A 25,760-nucleotide genomic window follows, 5' to 3' on the forward strand; every position below is an offset into this window, starting at 1 on the left:
CATCACAGAACTCTCATCTTGAGCAAGCACGAAGGCGACAGTGGAAAGGAAAAACTCCCTCATGAGGAAGAAACCTTTAGCAGAACCAGGTTCAGGACAAGCGGCCATCTGCTTCGACTGGTTGGGTTTGAGAGGAACAGGAAGGAGGAACGGATACACAATGGCAGGTTGATAAGCACATGTTAAGATAGAAATAGTATCAAATGAAAACTTTTCAATTTTAATAATTCATTTAAGGAGGTGAGGTCGATTTGTCCTCAGTAGTGTAAGCATAGCAGCATAACAAGCCAACCCTAACTATAGGATTTATCAAAAAGGAAAGTCTTAAGCCCAGTCTTAAAATTCAACAATGTGTCAGCCTTATTGACAGAAACTGGAAGTTGGTTCCACAAGAGAGGAGCCTGATAACTGGAAGATCTTCCTCCCATTCTACCTCTGGAATCTCTAGGAACTGTAAGTAAACCTGCAGTCTGAGAGCAAAGTGCTCTGTTAGGAAAATATGGGACAATAAGGTCTTGAATATAAGTTGGAGCTAGGTTGTTGAGCGCTTTGTAAGTTAGAAGTAAGATTTTGAATTCAATTCTGGATTTGACAGGGAGCCAGTGGAGAGAAGCTAAAACTGGAGAGATGATCTCTTCTAACTCCAGTTACAACTCTGGCAGCAGCATTTTGGATCAACTGAAGACTTTTTAAAGAAGTATTTGGACACCCAGATAATGAACCATTGCAATAGTCCAGTCTAGACGTGACAAATGCATGAACCAGTTTTTCTGCATCATTTTTAGAAAATGTGTTTCTAATCTTAGTGATATTACACAGGTGGAAAAAAGCAGTTCTAGTAATGTTTTTAATATCAGGGCTAAAAGAAATGTCCTGATCAAAAATAACACCAAAATTTTTCACATTAGAGCTGGAGGCCAGATTAATGCCATATAAGAAGGGAGAAAGACTGAAAAATGCATTCCTAATATTAATCAGCGCACCTGTTCATTACACGCAATATATACATGTTCTTTGATTTCTTTACCTCTTTGCCCATTTGTAATCTTCCACAGTTCTCAAATCATTCAGGTTTTTTAAGTTTTTGTTCCTTCAAAGCAAAATAGATGACAATTGTTTTAATGATCTAAAATCAGATTCCCCAAATTTCCTTTAAGATGCTCCTAAAACAAAAACAAAATGCAAGAAAAAAGTTTACAACTGAAGTACCATACTTTTTAAGTCGCACCTTTTTGCATAAATTAGCAAGTCCTGCGACTTATACGACGCGACTAATATATGTTTTTCTCCCATAATTATAACCCAATTTTTGGCTGAGATCTGACTATTTCATTCATTCTGACATGGAAAATATTGAACACTAAACATTTTCAGCTGCTAGAGGGCCCTCGTGTAATATGGCAAGCAAAGTGTCTCATTAATATGTAAAAGTGGCTATTAATGAGATACTTGGCTTGCCATACCAAGCCATCATCGTCTCGCTCCGGAACTCCTGGAGCAAACATCAAATCAGCTGCATTTTGTTGCGCCGCCCAGGTGCAATGCAGCTAATTTGATCATTAAAGTGCATTTATTAAGTTCGACTGAGACACACCTTTGCTATAATGTCAAGCAAACAAATAATTGTTTTTAGGTGGTTATCTTGGAAAATCTAGAAGCAAGTCCTCCCCCGCTCCTGTAGCCGCAAATCAATTTTTGAAATGCAGCTGATTTGACCAGTATAGTGCATTTATTAAGGAAAAGTTAAACTTAGACACACCTTTGCTATTATTTCGAGCAAACAAATATTTGTTTTTAAGTGATAATATTGTTAAATTCTAGTTAAAGTCCTCCTGTGCATACTCCCGTGACTGCCATTTGGCAGCCAATAGATTTTTGGCACAACACCGGCCCACATTTCCGGGTTCGGTCCACATTTCCAGGTTGTCAGCGGTGACGCATAATAGATGTGATTTATACGGCGAAGCAATGTATTTGTTTTTTTCCACTTTATTAGACATATTTGGACTGATGTGATTGATGCAACATATGACAGTGTGACGTGTACGGCGGAAAGTACGGTACCTTATGCACAAAATTTACACAAAAATGATACAGACATGTTGAAACTAAGTAAAAAAAAAAAAATAATGCAGGTCCTTTTCAATTTGATCTGAACTTATTCCTGCATGTTCATCAGAAAATACATTCTGTATTTTTAATGAAATACTGGATTTTTCTTATTTAGTGCAAATATTTGGCAGTTTGTAATTCCAGAAAAGAGATATTAAAACAAATAATACACAAACAAAAGACAAATCATGTGATTACTAAAAAGAGCTCCAAAAATGCTACATTCAAGCTGACCAACGCATACTAAACAAATGCTGTCGACACCAGTGGCCGCATCGGAGGCATCCCTGGTGAAATGCATCTTTTGGTTAAAGCGCTGAGACTTCAGGGCTGTGAGTTAAAGAGCTTTGCAGAGAAAAGTGATGTCATGCTGAACATTTCATTTATTATGAGAATTAGTCAGCCACAAGCCAGTGCACATAAGTCAAAGGGAGCCGTGGGAGTACTGTAGTGGGGGGTCCAGCAGGGGTGAAGTCATGGTGTGTTAGTGTGTGTGTTTGTGTAGACAAGGGTGACTATTGTCAGTCTCTACGAACACTTACCCTGTCTTTATTTTTTCCATTATTTACACAGCTATTGCGCTCTTGCATTTTTATTAAAAAAAATCATTTTTATCTTTACTTTCTGAACTGTATCCCATTACTGTAAATACAAACAAAAAATACATACAAAATGTTAGAACTGATTAATTTTTTCTGTCTGATTTTTGTTTTTACAATTCAACGACCAGACAAGCTGTGCATGGAATATCCCACACCAGATTTGAACCCAGCTACATTACGTAAAACGATTACAAAAACCAAGTGTTTACCATCAATGACTAAGAAACTAGTTCATTTGGGTTGGTCACGTCATCGATACGAGCTCTAGTAATGGTTCACAGAATCAAATCAGGCGATCAATAACTTAACCCTCATTGGAAACTTCAGCTTTCACTTTGACCTTAAACAGCACCAGTAAGACACACTTTAGCATCAATAATCAATGATCAGAGCAGATAATTCAGACTCAAACCTTACTAAGGACTGTTGATGAGGAGAACAAAAAACTACTAATAGACGTAATAAACGTAAATCAATATTCTGCATATTTGCCAGCATACGGACTGCGCTGAGTTCTGTTTTTGTATAATCAGTTGGCGGTGACTGCCAGCAGCTTTGCGACTGTTGCTTTATGTTCCTTTTAAAGCCCTCTTTCAGAGAGGCGCACATTCGCAGAACTCTCTGCGCAGCAATGATAGCCTCATTAGCTGCCTCCTAGCCTTTGTTGTTTTTACAACAGAGATGTGTGTTGAGATTCTCATTAAAAGATGGGTTTCTTTAGATTATTGTCTGCTTCCTCTGACAGTCCCCTTAGATTGAACGCCAGAAAATCAAGCTATTTATTTTTCTCACCCTTCTTTTTTTTCCCTCTCTCTCCCCCCCTTGCAAAAAAAAAAAATCAATTCAAAGATTTTTTTGGTTGTCTGTTAAAAAGCGTCTTGATTTTTGTCTTAAATGGAGTAGTAGAGTTAACTGCTGAACTGGGAATATGGTTATCCTTCCAACTGGAAATACTGCTGGATTGCTTTGAGCAGGACAGGATTTTTGAACCACACACTGATTGAAAACATCCTGTAGTTATTTCACCACTAGAAAAGGAAAGACTTGATTTATGGGTTTTATCTACCATATTTTTTGCTGTATAAGTCACTTTTTTTTTTGCATGATTTGCATGCCATGTGACTTATAGGCCGAAGCGACGTATTTATGGATTTTTCCCAATATTTATAAACCAATTTTTGGCTGAGATATGACCGTTTTTATTAATTCTGATTGAAAAAAACTGAACACTACCATTTTTAGCCACTAGAAGGCAGCAGAGTAGTAAGGCATGCTGTTGTATCATGTAATAGGTAAATGTGGCTATTAAATTCAATTCAATTCACTTTATTTATATAGCGCTAAGTCACAACAGAAGTCATCTCAGGGCACTGAACAGAAACATCCATACATAAAAATAATAAGTTAACACTATATATCTAAGGAGCAGACTGCTTTGAATTTAGTGACATAATCGGCTTGCCCAAGCCTTCCACCGTCGTCTGCCTGGAACAACTGAATCAGCTTCATTTTGCTGTGCCTCCCCGGCGAATTGCAGCAGATTTGACCGTCAAAGTAAATTTATTAAGTAAAAGTTCAACAGAGACACACCTTTACTATAAAATCGAGCTAACAAATAATTGTTTTAGGTGGCTATTTCTAGAGATGCCCCGATCCACATTTTTTTTTTACTTCCGACCCGATTTCGATCTGGATGTCTGCCGATACCGATACTGTCCCGATACAATCATCATTATTGATTTTATATGAGGCTGTAATAATCTCCTCTGTATAGGCAAGTACAATTTGTACAAATAGATGTATGTCCAAAAAGGCAACATGAGGTAAGTTTTATTAATGTTAGATACATTTAAAAGTTAGAATTAAATTCTGCTAACACAAAACATATTTTGCTTTTTTTATTCTTAACTTTAAAGTGGATATCAAAGTGATTAGATGGCTTCAAACATCAGCTAAGTTCATGGCATAAACCAACACAGACATGTTTCTGTTTTTAGTATTTTACATCGCTTTATGATGTAGCTGTTTTTGTTTCGTTTATATATATATATATATATATATATATATATATATATATATATAATTTTCTTGTACTTTTCAATTTGTATGCTTTTTATGATTGTCTACTGTTGTACTGATAAATTTCTCCTGAAAGGTAAACTATATCTTGACTGCAAGTATCAAGCTGCAAAAGCCTTTGTTTTCTACAACTGAGAGCGGTTGGTCATTAATTACGATGAAGTTTAGCAACTTCACGGTAAACATACGCTGTTCTTCTCGTTCAGTCCAGAGAAGGCAGTCTGATTTTGGTCAGCCGCGCTCAGTCTGCTCCTCCTCCGAGATGGGCAGACTGAGCGCAGCTGACCGAAATCAGACTGCCTTCTCCGGACTGAACGAGAAGAACAGACCGCTGAAGCCCCGAAGCTCGAATGTCCAACATAAAACTAACTTTACTGCGGATTAATGTGGTGCTATGGCTCTGCAGACATTGCACATTGCTATCTTGCTTTGTGGAGTTTCTAGTGAAAAATACTTCCACACAGCGGACATGTTTAGATGAAAAGTTGGTTAGCTGTTAGCCACAGTGCTGCTCACTCAGTCCTCACGTTGTAGCTGGCTGCATGGATTTCCTGAATGTGAGGTGTATCTTATTACTCTGGGCTCATAAGACACACCTCCGTTCAGGAAATCCGTTCCATAGTTTGAAGCCAACATGCAGAGCAGCTGGCAGGCATGAGCTTTGTTCACATGTGGAGATGTTTTACTTGGAGACACAGAGACATACACCATGGATCTGAAATCTCTGCAGGTTGGATCGGAAAAATCCGATACGTAAATTATGCTGGTATCGGAGCCCGATACGATACTGGATTGGATCGGATCGGCCCCATCCCTAGCTATTTCGTTAAATTTCAAATGAATGGACAGCGAGTCGCCCTCTGCGCGCTCATGTTTCCACGTATCGGCTTTTGAAAATGCAGCTGATTTAACTGTCAAAGTGCATTTATTAAGCAAAAGTTAGACCGAGACACAGCTTTACTATAAATTTGAACAAACAAATAATTATTTTACGTGCTAATCTTGTTAAATTCTTGTTAAAGTCCTTCCGTGCATGCTCCTGCGGCCGCCATTTGACAGCCCATCAATTTTTGGCACACTGGCCTACATTTCCGGGTTGTCAGCGATGACGCATAATAGATGGGACTTATATGGCAAAGCTACATATTTATGAAATTTTCCACTTTATTAGACCAATTTGGACTGATGCAACTTACAGGGCGGTGTGACGTGTAAGGTGGAAAATACGGTAAATGCACAACATCGCTAAAACCCGTGCATCTTTTGCATCAGCTCAGTTTCTTATCCCGCAAACAGAAAAGTAGGGTGACCTTCTTGTTTTTTTGGCACACAAACAAAGTCGTTTGACAATGACTCTTTTGCTTGCAAGAGTATTAAATTTAGCATGACAGGGACACCTTCGTGTTTGCTTCAACAACAACCAAAAATCTTTGACCTCCATTTTCGGGGCAATATTGCAGAATGGGGCAATTTATCAACAGCCAAAAAAATCTTGCACCCTAATTAATTACAACTAAGTAAAGAATGTTTGTAGAGCCAAATTGCTTTAATTCCCCAAACACAGGCTGAAAGTCATTCATTATCAAATGTGTGCTCAAAGGTTAGTTTGCTTTTGTAAAAGACGAGATGAGCATTAATTTCGGAGAGTTTCCCCCGGTGGGGAGGCGAACTAGCGGTTTGTCAAGAAGCCGCGCATCACGGGTGGCATGTTCATTGTCCGTTTGTCACACGGGTCTTGGTGCTTTTTGTGTGGTTCACCCTGAGAGCACCCTCACCTTTAAATAAATGTTTAATTCACTGAATGAAGTTTTATTTATATATATATAAAAGGAAAAACAAGCAGGGAAAAGAAAATGTGCCACTGACCCAAGGGCTTGGAGCCTTTTGAGGCCTCGATTAAAGGGCCCAGCAGGGCACGAGTTTAAAGAGCAGTCTCTGAATGAAGATGTGTAAAAACTTCCTCTGAAAAGCCCAAGGGAAACCACTCAGATGACTCAACTCTGCAGAATCAAAACAGATGGAGTCCGACTACTTTCAGGAAAAATACCAAAACTCCTCTATTGACATAGTGGACAATTGGCCAAATCAAGGCCATCTCCTCATTTATTTCTCCAAATGCGCAAAAAAAGTTCAGAGCTCCTCCTTTTGCTATTCACCGATTCACCCACAGCCCACGCCATTTGAATTTTAAGCAGTTTGACTGAACAAGAATAAGAAGCACTTGAGATGAAAATCCATCTCTCGAAAGGGAATTCATCAAAGAAATTACTTCCCATATCAACAATAGAAATTACCTCACAATATGCAATTGTCCTTTCCACATATTCAGGGAACCCTTTGGTGTTTTTATGGGGTAAGAGGGACTATTTAGCAGGTAATACAGAATTAATGTGGAGGAGAAGAAGAGAGGAAAAAAGCACTTTTAATGGAAGTACTGACTTGCCTCTGAATTTCGATGATGTGCACAATGCCCTTAAATCCCTTTCTTATTTGAGGCACTTTTGAGCCCAAATAGGATAAAGCAGAGGACACAAAAGATTTCTATCTCTCAACTCTTTCAGATCACTGAGAATCCCAATCTTTGGCAACGAGCGCTTCATGAATCATTCATTTTTAATAGATTATGCAAATTCCACGACATAAAATCAACAAGATCAATAAGTGCAGGCGTTTTAATTGGTTGAAAAACAGGCTGAGGGTGAACGTGTTCTCCGGTTCTTCCCACCATAAAGATGCAATTAATTTGGAATTGGATCGCGGCCTAAATACAGCAGATAATTTACCACTTTTTGCACGGCTTAAAATTCCTCTAGTAAGCTTATCGCTGGCAAGTAAACTGTAATACTCAGCCATTAGGGAGACCACACACCTGAATATCACATATTATCCACACAGGCAGCCACTGAGGGAAAACCAAGCAGAGGAGCCACAAACCAAATAGTAATTATCAAGCGAGTCTGAGTTGATGTTTGTTCCATTAGTTTGACCTTTGTATACTTTATTTCTTTGCCTCTTGTAAACGTAGAAAGGTGTGGAATGAACTACTAAAGCAGGTCTTGTGTTGCTCCTGTTCAAACACACACTGATATGATCACAGAGCCTATGGAGTGCCATTTGTAAAGTTACACAGTCAAAAATTAACAGCAATATTTTGGTTTATTTAGCCTTTCATAAGAAAAAAGTCTTTTTTTCAATATCATATTTTCACCATGTTATTCATACATTTATAAATGTCATAGTTCCAAACTAAATATTTAATTTACAAGCAAAATATTTAGTTTACAAACTACATACTTAACTTGCAAGTTAAATATTTAGTTATCAAACTAAATATTTAGTTTACAAACTACATACTTAACTTGCATGCTAAATATTTAGCTAGCAAGTTAAATATTTGTTCGACCTAAATATTTAGTTAGAAAATTAAATATTTAGTTTAAGAATGAAATGTTTAGCTTAGAAAATAAATGTTTAGTTTGGAAATTAAATATTTAGCTTGGACAATAAATATTAAGTTTGGAAATTAAATGATTAGTTTTGAAAATAAACTTTTGTAACTTGCAAGTTAAATATTTAGTTTGTAAATTAAAAATGTATCTTGGACGTAAACATTTAGTTTGTAAACTAAATATTTAGCGTAGAGCTAAATATTTAGCTTGCTACCTGAATGTTTAACTTGCAAGTGAAGTATTTAGTTTGTAAACTAAATATTTAGCTTGTACATTAAATATTTAGTTAGGAACTATGATATTTATTAATTTATGAATAACGTGGTGAAAATATGACTTTGGACATTTTTTTTCTTATGTAAGGCTAAATAAACCAAAATATTGCTGTTAGTTTTTGACTGTAACTTTACAAACAGCACCCTGTAAGGGCCTGCGTTTTATTTTATATTTTGTATTAATTTGCACCTGTGCTAGAGTAAGGGGAGCCTTCCTGCAGAGACCATCTAAAGTATCCCAGGTGCAAACAGAGCTGGCCTGCTTTCTGCTCAGGCCCTCCATACACAAAGAACAAACACACACACCTTTCTTCTCAGGAGGCCTGCCTTACAGGGGGAAATCTACCTCCCACATATTAATGAGAAAAGGGCTCTTTCTTTTCTCATAAGACTGCATGGCTATCATTTGAGAAGAAGGGCTGCAGCAATTTTCAATCACCTCATCCCCCCCACCCCATCCCCCATGCAGAACTCATTGCCTTTGATGGCTGCTGCATAATTATATGAATTTTAATAAAAGCTTTGTATATTAATCTCAGGCACCCGACAGTCATCGTAAACTTTCAGTAAACTTCACCTTCTTCTTGGTAATAACGCAGCAACAACAAAGCAATATTTCAATTAGCCAGAGGGTCATTAACTGTGACAAGGAGAGGAGACAACTCTGGGGGTGGGGGGAGACAGAGCAAGGGAGCTATAGGAGGGTGAAATAAATGATCATGGCGTTAGAGTTAGGCGGCAGAAATGCCAGAGCGTATTTACCGGAGCACATTACTCGTGCTTTCAGCCACACAAACTGTCTCCTGGTGGACAAATCGCAGGAGCAGTGCAGCAGCAGCCAGCTCTGCAAGGTAGACTTTTTTTTTATTTTCCCTCCCCAAGACCTTGCCCTGATACACAGTCATAGTTCTGATGTGCTGACACCTAAAGGTCCTTGTCCAGCGGTGACTGAACAGCTCCCAATCTTTTTTAATGCCCTGTCTGCTCAGCAGAAACCAGACTGAAGACAGCTGCTCAGCTTTCACCGCGCCACTGTAACATCTTTCCAACTCCGAGTAAAAGTCTTCACACTTCTCTTTTTGGGTTGCCTTTATTGTCACACATTTATTTGAGCACTCTTTAGCATCGCTTGTTTACATTGTTCAACCACCCTCCGCTCGGCTAAAGCTGTGGCTTGGCAGCGCAAAGGCAAACTGGATGGCACATGATCTTACCTACAGGGTAGCTTTGCGACACGCTGGGGCCCAAGTCTGGGTTGGCGCTAGAGGATAAACTGGGCTTGACTTCATCCAGGCTGGAATTCAGGACAGGCAGCGAGTACTCATTAGCCTGGGAAAAGGACAGTTGAATGATTACACAACCAAACAATACCAAGATGGAAATCCTTCTTTTTCTCCTCCTCCATTAAGCACTCCACACATGCCTGGGTGGGTATAAATTTGGATGAGAGCATTGTGTGTGTGCGTCTGTGTGTGTATGCGATGGAGGGTGGCAGTTCAAGCATATCATGAATGTATTTTGGTATTGTTTGAGAGGAAGTGGGATTTTGAGATGAGTGAAAAGCCAAGGCGTCAGCTGGCCCTTTGTGCTTCGCTGCAGTCCTACTCCTGATCAGCCAAGGGAGAAAGCAGTTCTGCTTTGTTGCAGACACACCATGTGGTCCTGTTTCAGAAACACATTTTTTGCGTTTTGCTCATTTGGTGTGTCGACCACCTTTAGATTTTAGCTGCTCTTATCTCTTTATTGAACGACACGTACAGGTTTGGCTTTTTCTCCCCTTTGCTGTAAAACATTGCTCGAGTTTTCAGCCACAAAAACAACAAAACATTTAATCTTTTACTTAGGATTTGCACCTTTTTCCTCAACTGAAACTACATTTTAGTGGCGGTTATTTTGAGTTAAAACTTTAACAATCCCTTAAGAATGGATGAGCGTTAAAAAACTATCCCCCTCCATTTATAAAGGTGGAATCTCAAAATTCAAAGTCGGATAAATTTAAAACAGTAAAACAAACAAATTAAGTCCTTTTGTGGACCATTTAGTTTAAATTAAAACAAGTTCTCTTTCATAGAAATAATCTCTTTTTGTAAATATGCCCCAAAGACACAAGTGACAGATGTTAGCACGTTTTTTTTTTTTTTTTTTTTTTAATGAGATGAGACTTCCGGAGTCTGTGTTGACAATGTTTATCCAAAGCCCAGTGTGAGTGGTTCAGTGGGCCGCTCTCCCACGGGGGGGACGCCTGTGACCCTGCTCTTGTCTGTCACTATCACAGATAAACTCTAATTGTCTGCTACAACTGTTCACTGGCACAATGTCGGATGTTTTCCTCTTTTTCTCGCTGGCCTCAGACGCCAAACAGGCGTTTTATCATGCAGATAAAGGGCAGGAGGGAGAAAACTGAAAAGATAGGTCTGAAAAGGATGACCAAATGGCTGGCAGAAGTGTGGGAGGGGTGAATCCATTGAGTTTTGCATCTCCAGAATGGGTTTTTAATGCCTCGCTACAGAACCCAGACACTGGCTAATAGGGCCACATTTTCCTGAACGGAAAAAAACCCACAAGGCACCCATAAAGGAGAAAGTGCTCTGATTAATATTGCAGTAAATTAAAGTTGATTTTTCTAGACTGTTTCTAGCCTCCATTTATTATTTTTTTGTTTAATTTCTCACTCACTCGCTCCTTTTTCTAGTCTAACCCCACACCACCGCCACAACCTTTTAATACTCTCCCTGACGCTTTTTGTGATTGCAAGTCATTTCCAATTCGTTTTGGTATTGATCTTCCAGTAGAAATCAGTTTTGTAATTAGCTGCAAATTAGGCCTTCTTCTGGAGGTGAGGCCTGTCCCACTGATTTATCACCTGCGTAATTCGCCCCGATCGGAGAGGAATTAAAATGAACTCAATTAGGCGACTGCTTTTGCTTTATGGGTTTGACTTGTAGTTTGGTGCGAGAAATTAATAGTCTCTCGTTGTTTTATAGTATAGTGAAAGTACTGTAAATAAAGGTTATCCATTGTAATAAGTCCAGAGCTTTTAATAAAATGTTGTTTTTTGCGTGTTGGGGGTGGTGGGTTTGCAGTTTTCTGAACGCGTCTTAATCTATTCGACTTTGTTTGTCGCGAAATGAGCGTGACGTAAACCACAAAAGAAACGGCAGGTGAATAACGCTGCAAAAAATATTGAGATATTGATTGATTTTATGTTTCTTTACTGTTTTTCTCAATTACAGCAGGTACAAGGAATGTGTTTTTCATTAAAAGATCAATAATGTGTGGGAGTTTTTCTCGTGATCCCTCCAGTATAATCCCGGCTCTGGCTGTAGCCCACTGTTTAGCCAGTTTAGGACATTTGTTTAATTAGCCTTTTGCTTCTGGAGATGGTCTGGGGACATCTGTGTGTGTTTCTGTTCAGCTTGACAAAAGGAAAGCAGAGTTGTAACACCACTAACCTGCTCTGGTTTGATGTGTTCCGATGTGGGGAAGACGTCGGGGTACGAGGGGCGCTCAAAGACCCGGTCCAAAGCTTCCAGCTGCTGCTGGGTGAAGGCATCTGCCCTCAGGTGTTTCCGTAAACTCTCCACGCTACCCTGAGAATCACTGTTTGGGCCAGAACCATCTGAACCATCTATAAGAAGAAAGAGCAACATTCGAGACACTGACCCCGGGAAGCTGGCCTTCACTTCAAGCTATGCACTTTATATTCCCCTCATGTATGTTCTGAGATCAGAATGGGATAGAGTTCAGTTTAATGGCTGAAGTGAGCCACTGGCTACCTCAAACATGGTTTCCCATGCTCAGAATTAGTGCCATGATGATCTAAAAGCCCTCTGGTAATTGATGGATTACAGTCACTTGCAAAGATATACATGTTGCAGGCAGAGTGTAATAAATGCAGCAGCTAGCCCATTATAGTAGATACATAGGTAGTATGGGTTTTTCATTCCAAACAGACTTTTTTCCTTTATTCCCCCTTCTCCTCAAAAGCATGATGTTCACTGGAATCAAGTGCTTTTTAAAGCACAATTTCCCTTTTACAATTCAATACAGCTTTTATTCTCTTGGAGCGTATGGTTCCATTTGGTAGCAGCGGCGGAGGACAAGATGCTGAATAAAATTGTAAAGTCTAGTTCAATCATCCCTTTCTCCAAACACAGGAATTTTCTCCCGACTCCTGACCTGATTACTTGACTGTTGAGAGGAGGATGCCTTTTCTTTTCCTGCTGTGTGCAAAGCTTTAAAACCTTTACAGACCCATCCCTCCATGGCTCAACCCCCCCACACCTATCATGGCTGCAGTGGCTGTGTCTGCAGGTCTCCTCCCAGGATCCCAGAGAGCTGCAGCTCTCTTACAAATCTGTCATTCTAAATTTGCGGCAGATTATGTTCTTCCCTCAGAGGGAGAGTGGTGATATATGATATGCAAGGCCCACTATTGATTGCCTGATCTGGTGGCAAGAGGGAGCTGAAATGAACTTGAAATGAACATCATGCCTCAACTCATTGTGCGTATAATACTCTACTTAATCCCACATTTTTCTCTGCCATAGAATTCAATTGATCAATCATGTCTGTGTGATAGTACCATTTGGGAGGGTTAGTACCAGTCTATTCTGCTGCTTGACCTTTTTGCACATGCTGAGGCCAGAGGATGAAGCACATTGTCCAAAGGAGCTTAAAGACAGAATGTGAGTAGGAGTCACTGGTGTAGTCTATGGGATACGCAGGAATACGGAATGTACCCATTAGAAAAGCTTGGGAATTCCAGTACACCCACTTAAAAGTGCCCAATGATACATGCCACATCACTGGGCATGTGTCATTGTCAGTACATTTGAAACATTTTATAGAAACATTGAGTTGGTTCAACCTGTTTTTTTGTATAATTAATACTTCTTGCTACTTAATACTTGAACATGTTTTGCTTTGATACTGTTTTATCAATTCTTTAACATGTTTTTAATACCAATGCCAATTGTACAAAGTACATTTATTCAAATATAAGCATCAGAGACATTTTGAAATGTTCAATATGCTTAAAAATCTAAATAAATTGACAATTGCATTGCACTAACCGGTGTACTTCAGTTTCTAAGCACAGTATACCCAGTACAAAAATGTAGACACTGGTAGGAGTTCATGTATTTCAGAGCATTAATGGGCTGAAAACTGCAAAATAAGGATGTTATGAGTTCAACAATATTCCAAGAAACGCAGTGTTTTGTATATAAAAATAAAAAAATACTGTTTAATTTTAAGCTGAGTAGATTTAGTTGGTTTTTGGCCAGTACTTGCTATACATTACTGTCATTTTGTTATACATTACTAAAATACAATACACACTAAGCTAATAAAAATTGAAAACCATTGCATTGCCAGCTTTAAGGCCTGAAAAGTTAATCTAAAATGCTGAAACTGTCCAGACAAGTGCAATAAAGCATATTTTGTTTCTGTAAGTGCTTTAGAATGATGCTTTTTTTTAGTATAATGACAAAACTGTTTAGCATTTTTACAGTTAATGGCAGAAGAGGAAGAGAGATGGCAATGTGTTGTGAAGCAAAAAACTTTTTGCAAGACTAAAATGTATTCTGAAGTGTTTCCTGTAGACAAAAAGAATTAAACGTATATTTTCTCATCGCCAGTTTCCTAAATCACAGGAATTTATAACATTTAATAACATTTCTTTTTTTTTTCCCAAAAAAATCTGAAATATTTGTTTCTCTTAAACGTTATATTAATTAAATTTATGGTTATCTTTAATCACAATGTTGCCAACAAAAGTGTTTCATGTTTACAGGACTTAACCTGTGTGAGCATTTTATTAACCAGATTCTCAGTCTTTTAGGACATGGTAATCTCCAAAAACTGAAATGAAATCAGATGAATAACAAGATGCTCAACAGCAATACTTTTTTAATTTTTTTTTTATAATTTTGAATCTTCTAGTTTTTATATGAGAAGTCTTCTGGGATGAGAAGCAAAACATGTTCAAGAATTTATAAGAGAGTTCTGGTTACCGTATTTTTCAGACTATAAGGCACACCGGATTATAAGGTGCATTAAGCGAAACAAAACAGTCAGTCAAACTTTATTCAACTCATTCACAATAACCACATAAAATCGGTTTGAGTACAGTAATCACAACCAGAATTAATACCTAAGGCGCACTGTCAATTTTTGAGAAAAGTTAAAGGATTTTAAGTGCACCTTAAAGTCAGAAAATTACGGTAATGTTGATTTAATGCGTTAGAACGTATTTTATCTGCATTTATTTGATATTTCAGTTCCCAAAAATAAAAAATGAAATTTGTTATAATAATAAAGGTACATTAATTGGCAGTTATCTGCCAGAAATCTTAAATGGAAAATTTCTAATGACTAAATCTGTCAGTCTGCATCTTTCAGAAAAATTTATGTGCATGTGCGTGGTTCTTTTTAAAAAAACAGACAGCAAACGTTTTGTCTTGGACAGTACTTTTCAGGCCCTGGTTTATCTCGTTGTGAAATCAGTTTTATTCAATTTACTTTTCGTTTGTTGTTTTAGTCCCAAAATAAACTGATTGGTAAAAATCAAAGAAAATAATAATAATAATTTTGTGGTGTAAAATATAGCCTTTCCAGTTTCTACATGTTTCTCACAAGCGTTTTCTGTCAAAGGTGAAATGATCAAGTTGGAATTATTAACTTTTTTCCTAAAGTATGAAATGTTTTACATTAATGATTGAACTGAGAACAGAAAACTAAGAAATGAAAGACCTTGTGGAGAAAAACCAAGTTTTCTTGAAATATTTTTGTCTTATTTCAGACTTAAAATTGTACCGTATTTGTCAGACTATAAGTTGCACTTAAAATCTTTTAATTTTCTCAAAAATTGACAGTGAGCTTTATAATCATGTGCCCCTATGTATTAATTCTGTTTGTGCTTACTGACCTCAAACAAATTTTATGTGGTCATTGTGAATGAGTTGAATAAAGTTTGACTTATATGACTGTTTTGTTTTGCTTAATGCGCCTTACAGTCTGAAAAATATGGGAATAAAAAAAAACAACTTAAATGTCTAATCTGCATAGAAAAGTTACGTAAAAGCCCAATATGTCGTGAAGATAGCTTAAAGAGACAGTTCACATTTTTTTAATGCGCGTTTTTGTAGATAGGTATTCAATAATAAACATCTTACCCATCAGATAGTTCTTTAGAAAACTTTAGTTTGTAGAAAAGGAGTCAAGTTTTGGTTTCACTGACTCATGATCTAAGTGCGGCCAAGACCAAAATGAATTATTTTCTTCTTAAAATAATATGGAAGCTTCATGCAAAGGACATCATGTTGCTGTCAGGTTTGTATTACACAATAATTTATTTGGAGTTCTATAATTATTTTGCAGGCACAACTAGTGGCAGCAGCAGCTAGCTGTAGCACTGGAGTAGCAGTTTAATTCAAACTTACAGCAATGTAAATGCTCATAAAATGAATGGCTTGAATGGCTCTAAAAGTTTTGAGTTAAGTTGTTTTAAGATGGCACCAATTGACTCTTCTTTTTTTTTTTGTTGGGGGGGGGGGGGGGGACTTGGTCTTACTAGCAGATGACCTATTGATCCAGACAAAATTTCACTCTGCTTTTTAAGTTAAAGCCTTGTCTACATGTGAACAATTTCTAGAAACGTTAGCTTTTGTTGTTGTTGTTTATAAATGAACTTGTGGAAAAGTTACACGTACACGCGGTTTCACTGTGATGGTTGAATCTGCTCTAGTTCCAATGCCATGTTGTATTTAAACAACATGCGCACAGACACCAGAGTCGAACATGAAAGCATCCAAAATGGCGAATACACGAACGTTCATTTTGATTTAGGACGAGGACGAGTCACTTCCACATGTTGAAACCAGCGATCAGCACAAACAGCACTCTTCTATGCCCCATTGTTACTGATCATCTACTTACGCGAGCGCAGAAAAACTATTGATTGCAGCTGACCGTAGTGAGCACGTGCGGTTTCCCACTGATGCCAGGCATTTGCCTTTAACACGGTGTGATTTGTTTTGGTCTGGTCTGTTCTCTACTCTGTTGGCCATTTTAGTTAGCTTCTGCTGCTATTTGTATCTGTATTTCTATTTTATGTTTTCCTGTCCGCTGTGCATGTTTGTGTTCTTTTGTACAGCACTTTGGTTGGCCTTGTTGCTGTTTTAAGTGCTATATAAATAAATTGGTATGGTATGGTATGGTATTTCTAAAAACCTCCGAGACCTGGATTCAAACATTTAGGTCTCAGAGAAAACAACCGCTGCATCCACGGACTTCGGAAAGAAATTAGAAATTTTATGGTTACACTTAAAACGGTTTAGTGTGAACAGGTAAGATATTTTCTACATAAGCTTTTAAAGACATAGATGAGCAATTGCCTTTAAAATGTTGCTGCTAGCTAAGAAACAAACACGTCTGACTTTTCCTCTGATTGTCACTGTGCTGTGAATATTCAGCATATTTTCTGCACAGCCACAAACATCTCCTTTCCTCTGCTGCTGCTATGTGTCACTTCATCAAACTCAGTTGTTCTCTTTGCTACCAAAGCAAATAGAGTCATTAATTACTCTCTAACAGCGAGCCTGAGCCACTGCACCTGATCAATACCCCCACACACCATATTTGTCATTCACCACAGTGGAATACACTTCCCACACACGAGACAAACCATCCTGGGTCAAACTGCACACTCTTCCTCCCACTCAAACTGAGGACAGTCCCATCTGCCCTCACCACTTTTGGCAAACCTGTGGTGATTAAAGACAATACTCAAAGGTGTTTGGATCATTAATGAAGACACAGAAAAGTATGATTTCTTCAGTATGTGTCAAGTTTAGATCTTTAATAAATATATCTATCATACATCTCTTAGATCCTTATTACTGTTTCTTTTGCAATTTATGTTTTTGCTATTGTTGGATGTAATTGGGGCCCTGTGCACACAATTTCGTTCCACCTCATGCACCACATGTGATGCGAATGACAATAAAGAACCTTGATCCTTGTTTAGGCACATTTAAATAGTTTTAGGGAGATGAGCAAAAAGTTACAAGTATCTCCAGATCAGCTTTAGTTTACAAGCCACATAATTTGTAACCCCCCACGCATCACAAGGTTAAACTTAAATAGAATTTGCGCTGGAAAAATAAAAGATCCTCTAAATTAAATTATTTATATTAATAGTAAATAATAAATTAGAATGATTTCTGTAAATTTTAGTGAAACAGATTTATTAAAAGGTCGTGCATGCATTTTTTTTTACTGTTTAAGACAAAAAATAGGGTGTATTTTTATATTTTTTATTTATTTACTATAAATATATACAAATTAATATTATACAGATACTGTACTATGCATTTGACTGATTGCTGCATTGCTTAGTACTTTGACACATTTGTTCATCGAATTTTAGCCAAACTTCTTTGTATTTTTAATCATATTTGTTTTTTTTTTGTTTTTTTTTTACTTGTGTTTCCACGCATGAAGTAACAAAGTTTTGTATCAATACTGATATTTAAAAGGACTTTTAGAATGATCGTAGTGCTCTTAAAGTCTCTGTGAGCACTTATCTTCTCTATAAGAAGTCAAATCCAATATTTGAACAGACCCACCTGAGCCCATTATGTAGCAGTGATAACCATCTTGGGCTTTGTGAGTGCTACATGCCTGTCCCGCTCTGTCTTCATTTATTGATCATCACTGGCACTGATAGCATTCATCTTGACATCGGTCTGTATTAACACTTTGGTAACGAGGGCGCAGCCTCCTTCAAGATCAGATAGCCAGCTCCACAAAGCGGACTCCTCTCTGCAGGCTTGGCACCCGCAGGTCATGACCCCTGGCAGGAGGCTCCAGCCAACACATCCACGAGGACTGCGCTGCTCTCCAAACAAAAACAGAACAATTATCTTGAATGAGGAGCAGCACTGTTCTCCGAGCACTTGTTTGGGATTGGTGCAACTATGTTAAAGCGCAAAAAAATAATCAGGTTTTCGTTTCTTGTTGGACGTTTTAGAAGCTGAGCTGACACCTTAAGATCACCAAACCTATTTTTTTTTTAGAATAATGAACTTTGTCCCCCATCTTTTTACTCCCAACAAGTCAGTAATTTGCTTAAATAACATGTCAACATTTATCCATTCTCCTAACCTTAGCACACGGTTGTGCATTTCACAATAATTCACCTCCATAATTTCCCGCCTGATTCAATTCTCCGCTAAATGGAATCAAATCAAAACTCATTTGCATCCATTTGGATGAACTCAGCTGTATTTTGCTTTTCTAATTGAATGTTTTGATTATGGAAACACAAATAAAATAATGTCTCTGGATTGTAAAATGTTTGTTCTGCGTCACCCAAATCTTTAATTAGTATTTATTAGGAAATGGGCAATACATTGCTAAGTAGGTTGACAGAAAATCTATTAAAAATGTTAATTCTTTGTTCTATATTGCTATAAAACGGCACATTTAATTGATAACTTGTTTAAGTTACTACTTGAATTCAGACAATTTAGATGTGCTATAGGTGCTGACATTTCCCTGCACTTTGAGTTCCTCTGCTCTTCCTCTCTCCCCAAAACAGATGCTGAAACAGCACAGGGTGCGATGGCGGCCCGCTCCATCACTCATCCCCATCAGTTCAGTCCTCATGACACTCAGAGATGAGAAATAATTAATTCAACAGTTACTGAAGCACAGAATCACATCCATTCTGGCAGCAACTGGCTATTGTTGTTGGCTTTTTTCAAATATATGATAATGATCTTATCGTGGAATTTCTCTTTTTTTTGTGTGTTTCTCTTGTAAATTCAAAAGAAAGCCCAATAAAAAAAAAGCAAGAAGGCATTCGGCATGGCTGAAACTAAGAACGCTGCTGATCTGATTGTGTAATTTGTGATCCACGTTGAAAGGCAGTTTGATATGACTTTGAAAGGTACTTCATGGATGGTGCATTTTATCAACGAGACACAGCTAGATGTGACTCCACAGCTTCTGTGATAAATAATGTGTGCAAAACGCTCTGAATACATTTGTAGCTAAATATCTCACAGTTATCATATATATATATATATATATAGTACTCCTCATCCAGCAGCTTTTCTTTTGTCTTTTCACATGAGGAGAGGTGGGGGTGGTGGGATACAGCAAGGGTGAGGTGGCCGGCGAGCTGCCTGGATGTTAATCTGTGAGGTAATAGCTTTTCTCTGCAGAATTGCAAATTCTAATATATGTCAATTTGTACAGCCATGGTCACCAAAGACACCATCTCCAGAGGTCTCGCCCACGCTCCCACTCTCTGTCCATCTGCAACAATAGCTGCCAACTGTAACATGGTTCTTTTAATTTGCAATAACACGTGACAATAGTAGATTAATGGCTCTTATGACACCTGTGTCCCTGAAGCTTCTCTTGCCGAGACCCAGTGTACATAACGTGTGTCACACTACATTATCTCTACATCCCTCTTGTAATGGTGGGGGGGACCCTGTTTTAAGGGCACTGCTGACTTGGAAACTGTGGAGCTGCTTGGCAGAGAGCCACAGCCCAAAACAAATACTCTGAGCTGCACAGCCAATCCATTTCAGCCGAGCTTGTGTTACACTCCCCCTCCTTTCCTTTCTCTCATTTTTGTTCATGTTTCCATCCTTTGATAATGACTGCTTGTGCCATAATAATCATGAGGCTTACCAACTTAAATAGGGCTCAGGGAAGCTACTGTGCTGTGAGGAAATTTAATCCAAGCATTAACTCGCTATAGACTACAGCCTACTGAGCGAAGCAAAATATGTCTAAATAGCAAACAAGGCATCACTGAAACACAGCTAAATCAACAGGAAAACACTGCAGTGGCAGCACAAACTGTTTTTTTCTTCTGAGCGATCGCAGTTGGGATTTCCCAAATGCTGCATTTTCTACAAAAAGGAGAATTAAAATAACTAAAAAAGTCAAGTCTGGTCCTTTGGACGGGTTCAAAAAACAAAATGTTGTCGAAACGTTTCGTCTATCATCCGAAAGACTACGAAACGTTTTCACAATTTTTTTTTTTTTTACCCGTTTAGAGGACCATATTTAACTTTTTTTATTTTATTATTTCTACCTGGATTGTTGAGCATGCATCAGAAGAATTAGAATACCTTTTGTCTCTTTTTGTTTTTCATTTTTAGATCGTAAAGTCCATTAAAGAGTAATGTGATTTTATTATTCTATGGAATCAATCTGGACGCTGTCTCACAGCGCGCTAAGACTGGCTGTAACTACCATACCCATCACTGCACCCTGTATTCACTGGTTAACTGGTCATCATTAACTTCTCACTGGTACATTTTTATCTTTAAATCATTTCTTGGTCTGTTGCATTCTTATAGCTCCTCCTACATGTCACTGTGTGAGTGCAGCTACAGCGTGCGCTCTCAGGACATTATTACCTGCAGTGTACCCTCAGTGCAGACTGAACTAGGCAAAAGGGTCTTCTCCTACTCCGCTCCTGTTTCCTGGAATATCTTGCAAAAAGATCTGAAGCTCTTGACCTTGACCTCTCTAAGTGGCTTCAAACATCTGAAATTCCTGAGAAAAACCAGTGCAGACGTGTTCCTGTTTTTAGTTTTCTACATCGCCCTACAATCTAGCTGATTTTTGTTTTTCCCATTTTTTTAATACCATTTTCTTTTATTTGTTATTCTCAATTTGGATGTTTTTTATGATTGTCTACTGTTGTCATCACTCTTTGTTAAAATCAGGCCTCTCTTGTAAATGAGTCCCTGAGGCTCAATGATTAACCTGTATAAATAAAGGTTGAATGAATGAAAAATCTGGTACAAAAACTGCTCATTTGGATGGAAGGAAAGAAAACTGATCTAACTGCTGTAGTAAGGTCTTGTAACACAAATATGTGGCTCCTACAATGACAGAGTAAAACTTTCATATTAATAAAATACAAAATAGTCTAGAAATCTCCTCAAATTGTGATTCTTATGACTGCACCTTCTAAACGTGCACTGAAAGCAAAATCTTTACATTTTGCCTTTTTTTTTTTTTTTTTTTTGGTAAAGTTCCCTTTGTAGAAGACAGCGACAGGACAATTGTGTCTACAGGGTAAAATCCAGTGTAATATACTATTCTTACAAACTGCGGCTTGAGGCAAGACATTGCTTTTGCAGCCGAGTGTGTGTGTATATGTGTATGTGTGTCTGAGTCTGAGTGTGTTTGGCCAAGACCTGAGGTTTATGTTTGGGAAAGATAAAGTATCCGTGACCCTGTGGTTCCAGGTAGACACCAGCTGGCTGCTGAGAGAGTATATAAGAACCAAAACTCCCCCGTCACACTCAACGCAAACACACGCGGTTGCACACATCCGCACACCAACACGCACGGGTTTCTCCTCTTTCATCGTAATGCTGGTCGAGCACCTAAATCACAAAGATGGCAACACATCAGGGGAATCATTTGAGACTGAATAGCTGTAGAAACATGGCGCTGTCACCTGGAAGACCTCCACAAAACAGCCTGGCTCCGCTTCTCCTACACACATTCCTTATCTCCTCCCCATACCCTTTAATACCTCTTTGCCCTTCAGTAGCAATCTGCATAGAAATGTGCGCATTTTATCATTCGGTGACTAGACATTACACCCTGGCTAATACAAGGGGTCTTCAAACGACTGAAAATGAACCCTTGGAAATACCAGACGTTTGCATTATGCCCCCGTGATTGCATCTCTTACAGGGGAAGGCTTGATTATGTCATTTGCCATGTCCACGTCATGCTGGTTTTTATATCTTTGCCAGGAAATCTACCTCTGACAGGTCATTAGTCATTCCTCTCTCCCCGCACGCACATAAAACATCAATTCCACTCAATATCCCACAAAACCCCCGTGCTTCCCCAACAAACGCCAGAACAAAGAAGGAGCTATGTAAACTGCTGCCGTGCTCTGATTAGCTCTCATTCCAGAGAAGTGCAGAAATAAGGCTCTCATTCCCCCCCCCACCCTGTGTGGAGATAACTGCTCGTTTTCATCCCTCCATACCCGCGCATGCCTTGTAACGCAAATGCATCTGTTTAGCTATTCTCATCAGCTTCTTATGTTGTGACATTAGGGGAAGCCTATTGCTTACAGAACCAATAATCTATATCGCCTCAGGCCTCCTTATATCCACCAACAGCAGTGGAAGAGAAGCTACTTTTGTTGAGGAAGGGGGGGTTTAAAAAAAGCCCTCCTCAGAGCTATAGCTGCTTTCTTGACTGACCTGGGTGGTTGGCTACATCATCTTGACATGTAATTATCTGAAGCCCTTTAATCACTTCCATAAAGATTAATTGCAGGAGACAACAGAGGAGGTCGTGTCTTCAAATCAAAAGACTCTGTGGCAGGTTGACACAGCAGTGTAGCAGAGTTCAGACCCAGGTGTTTTATAAGGGTCATCTACTGGAACTAAAGCACCTTTTAACACTGTAATTGCAAGATCAGCGAAAAGGATTTTATACCAAATAGCTCAGTGCAACTTGTTTTACCTTCTTTTAGCTATTTTATGTTCTCTTGGTAGGAAATCTCTTACCGTCGTCTCTTTTCCTCTTTTCTCCGTTGGATCGCGGAATACCCAAAATCCCATTAATGGAGTAGGATCCTGCAGGGTCGTTGGAGGCGCTGGTTACAGGTGGAGAAGCTGTGTTTGGTACTGAGGAAAAGGCAAAAAAAAGAATCATCAAGTGGCAGGTTGTCTTGTAAAACGTATGGCGCGTGTATAAATGTTGCGTCCGTAGTGTTTTACCAATGGTATGGCCTGGCGCTGACAGTGACGTCCCATCAGGAGACGGATGGAAAGGCTGCTGAACTTTTGTTCTGATGATCCTGGGAAACAAAGGAAAAGCAGATTTGTGCTTCTGAGACACTTCCGTTTAACTTGAGCACAACAGAAGCGACCAAGTTGCTGTAACTCATACACAAGCAGAGATCTGGTCAGTGGTTCCACCCTGAAGGGGAGGTCTTGAGAAAAGTCTTCATTGCACTTTTGGTCTGAGTGATCTTGCAAACAAAGCATGAAATCACATCAATTCACCTCAATGATCAGCTTCATTGCTTCTACCTGGCCCACACTAATCAGCTTGCGCTCCTTCTCTCCCCACCCCCCACAGTGGAAGGGGTTTCATTCACAGCGGCCGATCAGAAACCCAATAGCAGCCCTTTTGCTTCCCAGATCAAACGCAACTCGTGGCCCCCGTGCGCCAATGCGGATGAGGTTGTATTGATTGAGGCGCGGAGAGAAAAAGTTGGGGATTAGTCGCACAGGCAAACAGATGCAAATAGAAAGCTATAAATTATATGTGACAGGAAAGCAATAGTTCCTTATTGCTTTGCACAAGCTTACGCCAGCATTAGATTCCTTTAATCTGAATGGCACTTGGGGAGAAAAGAAGCGGTCACAATAATTTGTAAACTTTAAAACTATTCATCGTGTACGCCACGGGAGTCACTTAATAGAGGTCTGCTGAGAACCCAAGCAAGCCCATGAGCTTCAGCGTTGCTTTCTTTGTCCTCCACATTTCAAAAATCGAACATTATAACATCCAGATGTGCATAAATTTTTATTTTAAATATTGATAAGAGCCAAAAGGCACCAGGAAAAACAAATCTGACACTGTCACAATTAAAAAAAGAAACAATGAAAACTCCCCTTGGAGGCAAAGCAACCTAATACACTTTTTTTTCTAAAAGTGCATATTGATGTTTTAATTTTTTTCACTTTCCCCACCCATAACAATAATTTGACCCCTTGACTTGTGCGTGCAACATAAATTAAAATGATTTTATTTGGTACCCGTGTTCTTCATATTGAATAAGCAATTTAGGAGAATGAATTAATGACCCCGGTTGTTGCTGAAAATCCCCCGAAGAGATATTAAAATTGCTTTACTTCTGAGTCAATAATATCGAGCACCATTGAGGACGTTTTTTTTTTTTTAATGTCCAGCAGCGAGTGGCTGCGTTGGCCCTGACATGCAGTACAACACTATCTCTGTGGCATTTAATAATGCATGCAGAAGAAAGGTGTTTAAATCAAGCATTCTCTTTTGTCAACAGTTCTAAGGTCAGACTGTCTGCCACAGAAATCCACAACTGGCCCCAGTCAGAACCACTCAACTGGAAAAGACTTTGGCTCCAGCTTCTTTTTTTTCCTTCTTCTTCTAACTCTTTTAAGTATATGTGAACACTTCCCTTATCTTTTGACTCTTTCCTTCGATTTCTTAAGAGATTTGATCATAATTGAACCATTCAGGATGTTTCAACTGCTTCTTAATGAATAAAACACTTTTTTTTTAATCTGTGGCAAAAATCTATTTTATAACGTATTTGTAAGAATGTTAAGATGGATTATAAAGCAAAGTAACCCTTTTCCAAATAAATAAATAAATAAATAAATAAAAGAGTAGATTTTCAGCTTTAACCCATAATAGACATTCAAAGCTCTCAATTTTGGCTAATAGAAATACTTTTTTGTGTTCACATTTTAATTTCCCACATAAACAAAGACACACTGGGCCTCCATCCCATCTTCTTTCCCAAATAGCCACCTTTAATTGGAATTCAAAAGACTTTAGGGGCTCTTTGAATGATATTAATGTACATTTAGAATTTATCACATACATGTGTCTGAGCCTCCTTAAATGGGGCTTTTTAAGCAGCCACGAAGCATGAAATGAATTTTCTTCCCCCACCCCCTTCTATTTAAAAGATGTCTTGTGTGGAGCTGTCCACGCTCGCTCCCATCAGCTCATTAAAATGTAATGCTGATGCTGACTCTATATGGAACGGTGCCTCTTAACCAAAGTTCATCACCAGGGATCTCTGGTGGTGGGGCTGAAGAGGTATTGAGGGTGGTGTCTCAATAGAAAGGAAATATTTCAGTGTGGAAAGGGACCACAAATAAGATATTTCCTGTACTTTCACCTACGGGGACACAGAGTTGGGAATTTGGATGCATGTCTAAATATTAAGCATCATCTTGCAGGGAGAAGATAAAACCCAGCATGCACTGCTTTCCTGCACATTAAATGTGCTCAAGAAAATTGGCCTGCTTTATAGCGCCACGGGATCTGGTCACCGAATATTGATCGGTTTTCATCTCGACAGATTCACTCAGACCTGGATGTAGTGCTGATTGCTGAGGGAGTTCACTGAAAAGATTGAATTGCACCTTTGAGCGCGTCGCAACCTCTGCTCG

General features: G+C 38.7%; 1 protein-coding gene across 2 annotated transcripts in view; it reads right to left on the reverse strand.

Annotated features, from left to right (window-relative positions):
* The window catches only part of pax2b (paired box 2b), a 37,777-nt gene that overhangs the window by 9,623 nt on the left and 2,394 nt on the right, over positions 1-25,760 (reverse strand). For both annotated transcript variants that reach the window (XM_037691485.1, XM_037691484.1), the window contains exons 4-7: positions 23,310-23,389; positions 23,097-23,216; positions 11,970-12,145; positions 9,732-9,846 (exon numbers count right to left, since the gene is read on the reverse strand). In XM_037691485.1, the coding sequence (XP_037547413.1) occupies positions 9,732-9,846; positions 11,970-12,145; positions 23,097-23,216; positions 23,310-23,389 (491 nt within the window). The remainder of the gene's footprint in view (positions 1-9,731; positions 9,847-11,969; positions 12,146-23,096; positions 23,217-23,309; positions 23,390-25,760) is intronic.

The sequence above is a fragment of the Nematolebias whitei genome, chromosome 17 (genome assembly GCF_014905685.2).
Source record: "Nematolebias whitei isolate Nwh7 chromosome 17, NemWhi1, whole genome shotgun sequence".
NCBI lineage: Eukaryota > Metazoa > Chordata > Actinopteri > Cyprinodontiformes > Rivulidae > Nematolebias > Nematolebias whitei.